The sequence below is a fragment of the Ictidomys tridecemlineatus genome, chromosome 15, assembly GCF_052094955.1.
Source record: "Ictidomys tridecemlineatus isolate mIctTri1 chromosome 15, mIctTri1.hap1, whole genome shotgun sequence".
In the NCBI taxonomy this organism is placed as follows: Eukaryota; Metazoa; Chordata; class Mammalia; order Rodentia; family Sciuridae; genus Ictidomys; species Ictidomys tridecemlineatus.
Genome location: NC_135491.1, coordinates 9,123,729 through 9,136,098, shown reverse-complemented (window position 1 = coordinate 9,136,098; position 12,370 = coordinate 9,123,729). Strand labels below are relative to the sequence as shown.

General features: G+C 44.4%; 1 protein-coding gene across 4 annotated transcripts in view; it reads left to right on the top strand.

Moving 5' to 3' along the window:
- The window catches only part of Sae1 (SUMO1 activating enzyme subunit 1), a 71,891-nt gene that overhangs the window by 56,423 nt on the left and 3,098 nt on the right, over window positions 1-12,370 (top strand). For 2 of the 4 annotated variants that reach the window (XM_078031796.1, XM_005336574.5), the window contains one exon: window positions 3,606-4,842. The exons of the other annotated variants lie outside the window; for them this stretch is intronic. Coding sequence is in view for 1 of the 2 variants with exons in the window: in XM_005336574.5 (XP_005336631.1) it covers window positions 3,606-3,698 (93 nt within the window). In the remaining variant the exon portion in view is untranslated. Of the gene's footprint in view, window positions 1-3,605; window positions 4,843-12,370 lie in introns of those variants that run through there. 4 annotated transcript variants of the gene reach the window in all.

Genomic DNA, 12,370 nt, shown 5'->3' with positions numbered 1-12,370 from the left:
CCAAATCCAATCGATTTCTATGTCCTGGGCTGAGAAGATCCGAAGCGGGGAGAAGAGAAGTGTGCTATGGCTACACCCACTTCCCCACTTGCAAAGTACTACAAGGCAGGAACAGTTGTGATCACTGATTTGTTTATTTACTTAGGGGAGGTGGTACTGATGATTGGACCCAGGGTTCTCTACCACTGAGCTACATCCATAGCCCTTTTCACTTTTTATTTTGAGACAAGGTTCTCACTGTGTTGCCCAAACTTGCCTCAAACTTGAATCCTCGTGCCTCAACCTTCTGAGTAGTCAGGATTGCAATTATGCCTTACTGATCCATGATTCGTAAAAGGAAGAAAATAGAGGTGGTGGAGCCAGGCAGTCTGGCTTCTGCGATTGCTTCTGAGCACTCAGTCAGGCTTCAGGTGTTGCCCTCCATGGCACCCCACCGAGTCCTGCCCTGGTCCTCAGCCTTGCTTCTGTCCAGTCTGTTGGGAAGCTGCTCTCTGATTTTTTTTCCTGTGGGGTGGAGAGTGGATGTGAGGGCAGGTGGCCTTGACCTCATTGTTTGCAGTGACTTCTGTGCATCTTAGTCCTAATGCTGCCCCCTCCTTCCTGCCTGCTGGGGACAGCTGTTGCCCAGCATCTTGTTTCTGTTTATCCCAGATAGCCAGAGTACTCTACATTCTTGGTTGCTGGGTGTGTTTGGAATCTCCTCCTACCCTGTCCTACTGGGAAGCACTTTACGTTTTGCCCTGGGTTCATCCCAGACCCCCCAGTCTCTTGTCCCCACTGCTCCCCATCACTTCCCATCCTTCCTGCCCTCAGCCATCTGGAGAGGGCCCTGCAACTTGATCCCATCATCTCAGCACCTGATGAGTAAGCATTAGGAACGGGAGGACAGAGGTAGATGTCTATCCCCTTGGGATTGTCTTTCACTTCTTTCTTTGTCACATGCTTCCAGATACAGGTGACATGTCATGCTTCCAAATCATTCTTAGAGCGTTGGAGAAGTAGCTCGATGGCAAAGTGCTTGCTTAGCATGCTTGAGGCCCTGGGTTTGACTGCAGCACCTACAAAAAATTTTTTTAATTATTTTTGCTTTTCCTTTGTCCCCATAGCAGGTCTCCATCCCCATAGTGGTAGAGGTGGTAGTGAAAGCCTAGCCACTCACTATCCCAGGCTCCATGTTAAAATGGATCAAGCGAGGCACAGTGTCACTCTCCTGCTATCCCAGCTATTGCAAAAGCTCATTGGAGGAATATTACAAATTTGAGACCATCTTGGGCAACTTTTTTTTAAATATTTTTTATTTGTAGTTATACACAATACCTTTATTTATTTTTATGTGGTGCTCAGAATTGATCCAGGGACACCTCGCATATGTTAGGTGAGCACTCTACTGCTGAGCCATAACCCCAGCCCCGATCCTTGGCAACTTAATGAGACCCTGTCTCAAAATATAAAAAAGGTCTCGGGATGGAGCTCAGTGGTAGACCACTTAATAGAATACACAGGCTCAGAGTTCAATCCCAGTACCACACACACACATAAAAAAGTCAGTTAAGCTGGACGTGGTGGCACGTGCCTATAGTCCCAGCTGCTCAGGAGGCTAGAGCAGGAGGATTGCTTGAGCTCTGGAGTTCAAGGCCAACATTGATAACCTGTAACTTGGTTCAGGGGTCTGGGAATTCCAAGTGTGGTGTGTTTGGCCTTTCCACCTGCCACATACGCATTAACAGAGGACCCTCAGCCCCCTTAGTAAGAACAGCTCACAGGGGCTGGGGATGTGGCTCAAGCGGTAGCGCACTCGCCTGGCATGCGTGCGGCCCGGGTTCGATCCTCAGCACCACATACCAACAAAGATGTTGTGTCTGCCGAGAACTAAAAAAATTTTAAAAAATTAAAAAAAAAAAAAAAGAACAGCTCACAGTTGAGAATTTCCTAGTTGCCAGGCATGCTACAAACCTGGTTTCATCCTGGTTGCATCCTTACCAGAAACTAGCAAGCAGATGCTGTTTATCTGCTCATTTATGTGCATACCTAGAGAAACAGACCTCTTCTTGATCAAAGCTCGCTGTGGGCAGGGACCTTCTCAGTGTCTGTAATGTCTGTCTAGGACAGTTCCTGGAAAAGAGTAGATGCTTAACAAATTTTGCTTGGGGCTGGGGATGTGGCTCAAGCAGTAGTGCGCTCGCCTGGCATGCGTGCGGCCCGGGTTCGATCCTCAGCACCACATACAAATAAAGATGTTGTGTCCACCGAAAACTAAAAAATAAATATTAAAAATTCTCTCTCTCTCTCTTTAAAAAAAAAAATATATATATATATATAAAATAAAAAACAAATTTTGCTTGGCTGAATAATCAAGTATCTGCTTGCCCCCATTTTATATAGTTTGAAGAAACAGAATGGGAATGGTTTTCAGTGCAGGGAATACAGCATAGTTCAAAGAGGAGCCATTCGAGCCAGCCACCATGGCACAGGCCTATAATTCCAGCAGCTCTGGAGGCTGAGGCAGGAGGATCTCAAGTTCAAAGCTAGCCTCAACAATTTAGCAAGGCCCTGAGGAGCTTATTGAGACCTTGTCTCAAAAAAGAAAATTAGGAAAGGCTAGTGATGTGACTCAGTGGTTAAGTACCCCTGGGTTCAATCCCTGGTAAACCTGTGCCCCCCCAAAGAAGGGAGAGCCTTTCAGGATGTTCTAACTTCCTCAAGGAGGTCACCTCTGTAAAGCTTTGCTATCACCTATGAACCCTTTTCTTAGAAAAATGTATGTACATGTGTGACTCCACATGTGACTTCAAGGAGTGACCCCATTTTAAAAATGTGCATTGTCTCACCCACAAAATGATGGTCTGTATGGCTGGCTGACATCACCTGGGCCTTCTGGATTCCAGCCCTGGCCTGGCCTGTGGGAGAGCAGCTACATTGTGTCCTCATGAAGGAACTGGAGCCTCCTTCTACATCTTTGTGTCCTTCAGTTAAATGTGTCCCTTCAAGTTGTAAAGCCTGCAGCCCAAGGAAAGTTAGAAAGCAGTGCTGCCTTTCTTAGTTGAATGGTCATAATTATTTCTGTCATTGCCTCGTGGCGTTACTCTGAGCCGGGCATCATTCTAAGTATTTGAGGTACATCATCTGTTTTGATCTCCAGCTTAATATACTTGTAATTCTCATTATATATGAAGAAAGTAAGGTTCAGAGGTTAAATGATCCATCCAAGGACACAGCTGGCTAGAGACAAAGCAAAGAGAAATGACAATCAAAATTGTCTCCTGACATTGCCAGAATACCCCCTGGGGAGTACAGTCAATCCAGATTGAGAACAATTAACCTACACTGCATTTATTTCATTTTTTAGAAGTTTTTTTTTCCCTCTATTTATCACTTTTAAGGTCCTTGAGGGTCTGAGATTGTGTCTCAGAGGTAGAGCGCTCGCCTAGCATGTGTGAGGCACTGGGTTCGATCCTCAATACCACATAAATATAAAATAAAGGCATTGTGTCCACCTATAACTAAAAAATATTTTTTAAAAAAGTCCTCGAATACAGTCCCCAGTGCTGCATGTGTAGCAGGTAGGTAAAACACTTGAGCTGAACCTTCTTTGTTTTTCTCCCCAGGCTCTGTCTCAGAGGGACCCTCCTCACAACAACTTCTTCTTTTTTGATGGCATGAAGGGAAATGGGATTGTGGAGTGTCTGGGTCCCAAGTGAGTCCAAGACTTGGCAGCCCCAGAGACATTGACCGAAGCATGCTCACATGTATTTCCCCCCGCCCCCCCCTCCACAAAGGCATCTCCGGAGCAGGGAAGAGTGGAGTCATGGACTCCTACAGAGCATCATCTCCTGCAGGCAGGGAGGTGTGCAGATATGTTGCTTCCATTGCCAGCAGTTGCTAGGCAGGGCACAGGGACTGGGCATGTTCATTCAGTACTATTTGAAACCTTTGGCCACCACAGGCCTGCTCGCTGTCCACAGGGCAATCACCTCAAACCACCCCTCTAACATCTGTATATTCATCCTGTTGAAGCGCAGCCCATCCTCTAGGGCATTGTCGGAGAGCCTGCAGGAGCCTCAGGCCTGTGGAGCCTCCTGCTTCCTTCTTAGGCTTGTTCCCCACCTGGTGTCATATGAGAGGGACACGGCTTCAGGTGCGGAATGAGGCCCAGGCCCAGTGATGACACTCAAGTGGAACCACAGTACCAAATTCAGACAGGTGCCCTTAGAAAAAACACGACGGGCGGAATGTACTTCCTCTAGAGTTTGAGATCATGAAAACAACAGGTGGCGTCTGGTGTGCAGTTCTTTAGTTTTAGTTTGGGATTAGTCAAGTTCCAGCCTGGATTTTGGAAGGGAAGAAATATTGCCAAGTTCTCTTTTAAGTTAAATATTAGTGGGAGAGCTTGTTTTAAAAAGATAGATTTAAGCTGGTCATGATGGCACAGGCCTGTAATCCCAGCAGCTCAGGAGGCTGAGGCAGGAGAATCTAAGTTCAAGGTTAGCCTCAGCAATTTCATGAGGCCCCATTTCAAAGTAAAAAAATAAATAAAAAGGGTTCCAGTTATAATTCTGTGGTAGAGTGTCCCTGGATTTAGTACCCAGTACTGTTTTTTAAAAAATCAAAAATTAAAAAAATAAAAAGGCAGATACCTACCTGGGTCCCTGCAGAACTCCTAGTCTGGGGAGGAGGATTCTGCCATTGGCAGACCCCATCACTGGTGTGCACAGACCCTTGTATTTAAGGGCTGTATCAGTCCTTCATTTACCCCTGGAATTGTATCTATTGCTGTTTTACATATTTTTTACATGTTCCTTGGTTCTTTAATAAGGAAAGATAATAAAGTTATTTGCCTTAGGATTCGTGTGGTTTTCTTTCACTTCAGAAACTTCTGACAGGCTGATTGTGCCAATTGCCTTTTTAAGAAATAGCACTTAATGCACTTTCAGTGTCTCAGATTCCTCCCTCTGTCACTGTTCGTACCACACTTATCCTGGTTAATGGAACAAGAGTTGGCTTGCTCGAATTCTAGAACATGTATATGCTTCTGGTCCCAGATTTCTGTTGAATAATTCAGCTAAATAGTGACTGTTTTTAGTGGCAAAGATTAGTAATAATGAAAATGATGCCAATGCTTCTGTTGGATTCTCTGTGCAACTTTGTGCTGAGCAAGAATGGGTGACCTCCGGTTGAAAGGTAAGCAGCAGCCTGGTTGAACTGTAACCCCAGTGATGCAGAAGGCAGAGGTAGAGAAGGATGACAGTTCAAGGCCAGCTTTGGCCAACTTAGTGAAACTGTCTCAAAATCAAGGAACCCTAGGGTGTAGCTTTCTGGTAGAGGACTGGCCTAGCAGGCAAGTCCATCCGCTGTAGGGCCAAAAAGAGCCCCTAAGTACTGCACTACAAACACCATAGGTGGGAACGGGCAGCAGCGCCTTGAACACCAGCTGCTTGTCTACCCCAGTGTTCCATTTGATCTCCATCCAGCTCCTGCCTGCCTCCTCGGGGTAAAATAGTCTGCAATTTGAACAAGTCAGTTCTGTTATTGTCTTGCTGGGTCAGTGGGAGAGATCTGGTCTCCACTGGGAAGAGGAACTAGATTCCCCAGCCCTCTGTACCCTGCTCCTGTGCTGGGTGAAGCAGAAGCCACACTTCGGGCGGACTTCTGTTCTGGGCACCATTAACATTATTCATGGGGCTGGGTCAGCAATTTCACTGCTGCGGGAATCTCCCAGGATCTTTCACATATTTAGCTAATTATACCCTTAAAGTGTTAAGGCTTTGCAATGCATGGCCTTGGTCACAAGGGGGCGGAGGTGGGCCTGAGCAGATTAAAAACAAAACTGCAATCTTTGAGGCTTTTCAAACTTTTCTTCCCTGTACCTCTTAATGGCAGAGATTGAGTCACCCATTGGGAATTGGGGCGCAGGGGGGGCAGTGCTTGAAGTTGCCAGCCCTGGGCAAGAAATATTTTGCTTTTTTAAAATGGAAATATCGTAAAAATACATTCACTATCTTTCCAGAACACTGAGCACAACCTGTGGTTTCTAGTAACTCCGGAAGGTATATCGCCAACTTGGGAAGGAGGGTCTGATCTGCAGAGGTGCTAGAATCCAAATGAAAGAAAAAATGAGCTGTCTTTGGGGCTGCCAGGTTCCTACTTAAACCACACTGATGTTTGTGGTGTGTATAGCAGCCAGCTCTCAAGTGCTCAAAGTGTTAAGGCTATTAAAGCCTCAAAGTGTGTTAGGGGACAGTTGCTTCCCAAAAACCATGGGCAGCTGGGAGGGGTGGTACAAGTTAATCCCAGCTACTTGGGAGGTTGGGGCAAGAAAAAGGGCCAGATTGGGGTGTGGTGGCACATATCTGTAATCCCAGCAGCTTGGGAGACTGAGGCAGGAGGATCCTGAATTCAAAACCAGCCTCAGCAATTTATCTGAGCAACTCAGACCCTTTCTCGAGAAAATACGAAATAGGGCTTGGGGATGTGGTTCTGTGGCCTAATGCCCCTGGTACTAAAAAAAAAAAAAAAAAGACTGGGATGATGCTTGGTGATAGTGTCCTTGGGTTCAAACTGTTAAGGTCGGGGAGGAAACTACCTGCAAATGTACAAAACTACAACATGATAAAGATTTCTTAGTCTTGGGCCCTATGTGATGGCACCAGTCTGTATTCCCAGCTGTTTGGGGATGTAGCTCAGTAGTAGAGTGCTCCTAGGTTCAGTCCCATCCTACATTTTGGTGGTGGGGGGGGGGTGTTTGTGAGTCCAAGTGTTCTCTACCACTGAGCTACATTCCCAGCCCTTTATTTAATTCCATGCTTAATCTGCCTGCTATCTTAATATACTTGCCCTGCAGCCTGTCACAGTGGTGCATGCCTGTAATCCCAGCAACTCCTGAAGCTGAGGCAGGATCACGAGTTCAAATCCAGCCTCAGAATTTTAATGAGGCCCTAAGCAATTCAGCAAGAACCTGTCTCTAACAAAATATTTAAAAAGGGCTGGGGGGCTGGTGTTGTGCCTCAGTGGTAGAGCGCTTGCCTGGTATGTGTGAGGCACTGGGTTCGATTCTCAGCACCATATATTAATAAAAAATAAAGGTTCATCAACAACTAAAATTGTTTAAAGGGGGGGCTGGGGATGTTTCTGCATGGTTAACCCCCACTCCCACAGGGTTCAATCCCTGGTACAAAAAAATAATAAACTTCCACAGCTGTTACCATACTCAAATAGCAAAGAAGAAAACCACACCTCATCTCACAAATAAGGGATGGAAGAAGGGCAGATTGGGAAGCCTTTTATGTAGGATGCACGAGGAAGTCCTCAGTGTCCCAGCAGTCATGTTAGCTTAGTGAGAATGGGCAGACTAGGGTATTACCTTTACAAGATCCGGAGATCTAGAAGTTCCTGCCAAACATCACTTAGTCCCAAGTGCTGAGGGAAGCCTTCAGCCAGGTCCAGAAGGTCAGGTTGGTTTTGTTCTTAAGCTTATAAAACATTAAGCAATATACAAACCCAGGAAGTGAGGTTTCTCTCCACTGTATTATTCAGCCTGTTAGCGCAATATTGGCCACATAACGGGAGCAGCTGACCTTACAACCAAACTCGGGATTTTGGAGAAAATCTAGAGATGCTTTCCTAACATGTTAGCTTTATCCACTTTCACATCTCCCAAGAAGGTCACTCTGATAACTGTAGAGCAGGAATCCTTCCACATGGCCAGGTTCAATCCTGAAGTCACCACCTATCTGATCGGGGTGACCTTGGGTAGGTGTTTTTTGGTTTTTTGGTGCCTCAGTTTCTCCCACTGTGAAGTCAGTATAATATTCTGGGTCTGGGGTGTAGCTCAGTGGTAGAGTGCATGCTAAGCTTTCTCCAGGCCCTGGATCCAATCACCAGCACCAGAGGAAAACACATCATGTATTCTTCAGATATGTAGGAATTGAGTTAATTCTTTAAGTAAAAATGCTAAAAAGAAAAAGAAATTGCTCAATGTAGCCATGCACACTGGCACTCTCAGTGATGAGAGGCTGAGGAAAGAAGATGCCAAGTTCCAGATCAACCTCAGCAATTTAGCAATACCCTGTCTCAAAAGAAAAACGGGGCTGGGGACAGCTCAGTGGTAGAGCACTTGGCTAACATGAGTGAGGCCCTGGGTTCAATCCCCAGTCCTGAAAAAACAAACAGTCAAAAAACAGCATACAAATTCATACACATGAGCAAGGCCCTGGGGTTCTTTTAGTTGTAGGTGGACACAGTACATTTACTTATTTTTATGTGGTGCTGAGGATCAAACCTAGGGCCTCACATGTGCTAGTCGAGCGCTCTACCGTTGAGCCACAACCCCAGCCCCAAAAGTCATATTTTTTAAGGAAGGAAAAGTACATAAAGGATAAAGAGAAAGTCTTCCTTTTCTAGAAGCAACCACTGCAGGATGGGAACATTTGGAGGCAGAACAAATTTGGTATTAGCTTGCCAGAGGTTGAGTTCGCATGTAGTGGTGGCTTGGCTGAGATCCTTGAGCCTCATCCTGGTTCCAAAGGAGAAGACATGGATGACTTTAGATATTCCCTCTTTTGTTTGAAAAACAAGATATTCCCTCATTTTTGTTTTCAAGGAGCCCTTTGGACTTGGCAAACAAAAACATGGCCTTCCCTAACTGAGTCTGCCTCTTTTTGGTGGTGGTGGTGCTGGGAATTTTCCACTTTTAGTCCTAGGAAATGATAGGTTTGGTTCTATGAAAACGAAGAGGCAGGGCTGAGGGTGTGGTTCAGCAATAGAGCTTGTTCTTGGCATGTGCTGGGCTCTGGGTTCCATCCTCAGTGCCACCAAAAAAAAAAAAAAAAGAGGAAGAGGAAGGAGTAGTTATGTGTCTGCTACAGTGGACTGAACTCCTAACAGAGAACCGTCCTGCAGATAACTAGACATTCTAAACAAAACTAACACCAAAACCAAAAACCCAGCTACTTGCAAGAAGAGATCAACACTGTGTGAGTACCTTGTGGGTTTTTTTTTGTGGGTTTTTTTGTTTGTTTGTTTGTTTTGTTTTTTGGTACTGGGGATTGGAGGCACTCAACCACTGAGCCACATTCCCAGCCCTGTTTTGTATTATTTAGAGACAAGGGGCTGGGGATGTGGCTCAAGCGGTAGCGCGCTCGCCTGGCATGCGTGCGGCCCAGGTTTGATCCTCAGCACCACATACAAACAAAAAGATGTTGTGTCCGCTGATAAAATATTAAAATTCTCTATCTCTCTCACTCTCTCTTAAAAAAAAAAAAATTATTTAGAGACAAGATCTCACTGAGTTGCTTAGGGCCTCGCCATTGCTGAAGCTGGAACTGGCGATCCTCCTTACTCAGCCTTCCCAGGCCAGCAAGCTACCACTTGAGCCACACCCCCAACCCCTCATCCTCTGGCTCTGGGTGGGTTTGTTGTTAGTATTTTGGTTTCTGATTGGTTTTTCAGCAACTTTAACCTGAGGACGCATGCAGTCCAGCCCCCCAGTAAAACTCAGGTGGAAACCCAGTTGCCTTACTGGTCTACAGAACCAAAGGTGGAGGCTGGAGTGATCTTAGTTGTTGGAAAGCAAAGAGGAAATTCTGGAAAGGAGATCTCCAAGGGAGGGTACCAATCTTTGATGCACAAATTCCACCCAAGTCTTTTTCCGGTTTTTTTTTTTTTCTTTCCCCTTCTAATAATGGGAATTGAACCCAGGGGCACTCTACCACTTAACTACATACATCCCCAGTCCTTTTTATTTTGAGACAGAGCATCAGCATCTGGGAATGTGGCTCAGTGGTCGAATGCCCCTGAGTTCAATCCCAAGTAACAAACAAACAAGCCCAATTAAGTTGCTGAGGCTAGCCTTAAGTTTGTGATCCTCTTCTCTCAGCCCCCAGAGTAGCTGGGATTACGGGGTGCGCCACAATCAGAAATTTCATAATCAGTAAAATATCCAGCAAGGTGTTGAAATAGATAATTTGAGATTAAAAAAAGAAAAAAGAAAAGAAAAATTTAAGAAAATTGGTTGCCAGCAGAAAGACACTACAAAAAATACCACATGGAAGTTTTTCAGACTGAAGGGAAATAATATCTGGAAAAATTAGAAACTTCAAGATGGGTAAAAGATCACTGGAAATGGTAAATAAATGGAGAAAGGTTTTTTTTGTTTGTTTCAGATAAAATATTATAGATTTAAGACAATCCTCTAGATTTTTTTTAAATCCTTTTTTTCTCTTAATTTCTTAGAAATATATACTTTATATATATATATCTTTATTTTATTTGTTTATTGTATGTGGTGCCAGGGATCGAACCCAGTGCCTCACAAGTAGTAGGCAAGTGCTCTACCACTGAGCCCCAGCCCCAGCCCCAGAAATATACTTTTTTTTTTTTTTAATACTAGGAGTTGAACCCAGAGGTGCTCAGCCACTGAGCCATGTCCCCAGCCCTTTTTAATTTTTTTAGAAAGGGTCTTGTTAAGATACTGAGACTAAACTATATGTCAAAATGCATTCTACTGTAAAATTAATTTAAAAAACAAAAGTCTTGATTTTAGCTCAGTGAGACCCCTGTTAAAATTGTAAGTCTACAACTATAAGGTAATAAATTTGTACTTTTCAAGCAAAAAAAAAAAAAAGAGAGAGAGAGATTGAGGCTGGCCTCAAATGTGTGATGATCCTTCTGCCTCAGTTTCCCGAGTTGCTGGGATTACAGATGAGCACTACCATTCCTGTTTTGGTTTTTTTTGTTTTTTTTTTTTTGGTACTTGAGATTGAACTCAGGGACACTCAACCACTGAGCCACATTCCCAGCCCATTTTTTTTTTTTTTAGTTGTAGATGTACAAAATATCTTTATTTTATTTATTTAATTTTATATGGTTCCGGTTATCAAACCCAGTGCCTCATGCATGCTAGGCAAGCGCTCTACCACTGAGCCACAACCCCAGCCCCGATTTCGATTTTGGTATTTTATTTAGAGACAGGGTCTCACTGAGTTGCTTAGTGCCTTGCTAAATTGCTGAGGCTGGCTTTGAATTTGGAATCCTCCTGTCTCAGCCTCCGGAGCTGCTGGGATTTCAGGCATGTGCCACCACACCCAACACCTTTCCTGGTTTTTATATGACCATTTAAAGCAAAAGTCACTGCATCTGGGGCTGGGGATGTGGCTCAAGCAGTAGCGCGCTTGCCTGACATGCGTGGGGCCCAGGTTCGATCCTCGGCACTACATGCGAACGAAGATGTTGTGTTAGCTGAAAACTAAAAAATAAATATTAAAAGTTCTCTCTCTCTCTTTAAAAAAAAAAAAAAGTCATTGCGTATTCACATTAAATGTGCCACCAATTGTCCCTCAGTAGCCATCTCAGTTATCAAGTTATCAGATCCACTGTCTTAGAATCTTGTACTTATGTTCAAGTAAGTCTGATTTTACTTAATAATAACCTCAAAGTATAAGAGTAGTGATGCCGGCAACTTTATTACAGTTTATTGTTATGATTGTTCTATTTTATTAGGTATTTTCTGTATCTATTATTGTGTCTAATTCACAATTTACACTTTATCTTAGGTGTGTATGTAAAGGCTGCTGCCCGTAGATTTAGGCATCCGATGGGGGTCTTGGAGTGTGTCCCCATGGTAAGCGCGGGCTACTGTGCAGTGGGAACTGCGGTGAACAGGAAAAAGCAACACGTAATAGTGAGAAAGAGAGGCAAGTAGATATGACAGCAGGCTCTGGGTATTTATCATTCCTGAAATCTGTTTTCTTGCTTCATACTTAAAGCCAGGGCCCTGACCGCACAGTGAGCGCTCACACCCAGCCTGTCTAGCACCAGAGCCCTCGTCAGCTCTGGCCATGGCACAGGCTCCTGTCCTGGCAGAGGATGCCTCTCCCCCAGCTGCCTGCCCTTCTTAGCGCTGTTTCGTGAAGCACTGGCATGGTTGAACTTGGAAAACCCCAAATTCATTCAACTTTCCCATTTTTGTTCCTGTTTACCCTACCCTACCCTGCCTTCTGGGATTACTTGAATAAGTTCTAGAATTTCAATTATGTTTGTATCCCCAGTATCACAAAATAAACAAATAAAATTTAGCATTTGGTTTTTAATTATATCTCTCAGTTTTTTGTACTGGGGATTGAACACGGACACTAAACCACTGAGCCACATCCCCATGTCTCCCACCCTCTCCCCCTTTTTTTAAAGAGAGAGAGAATTTTTTAATATTTATTTTTCAGTTTTCAGCGGACACAACATCTTCATTTTTATTTTATGTGGTGCTGAGGATCGAACCCAGTGCTCCACGCATGCCAGGCGAGCACATTACCGCTTGAGCCACATCCCCAGCCCCCCCCCCCTTTTTTAATATTTAATTTTTAGTTGTAGTTAGACACAA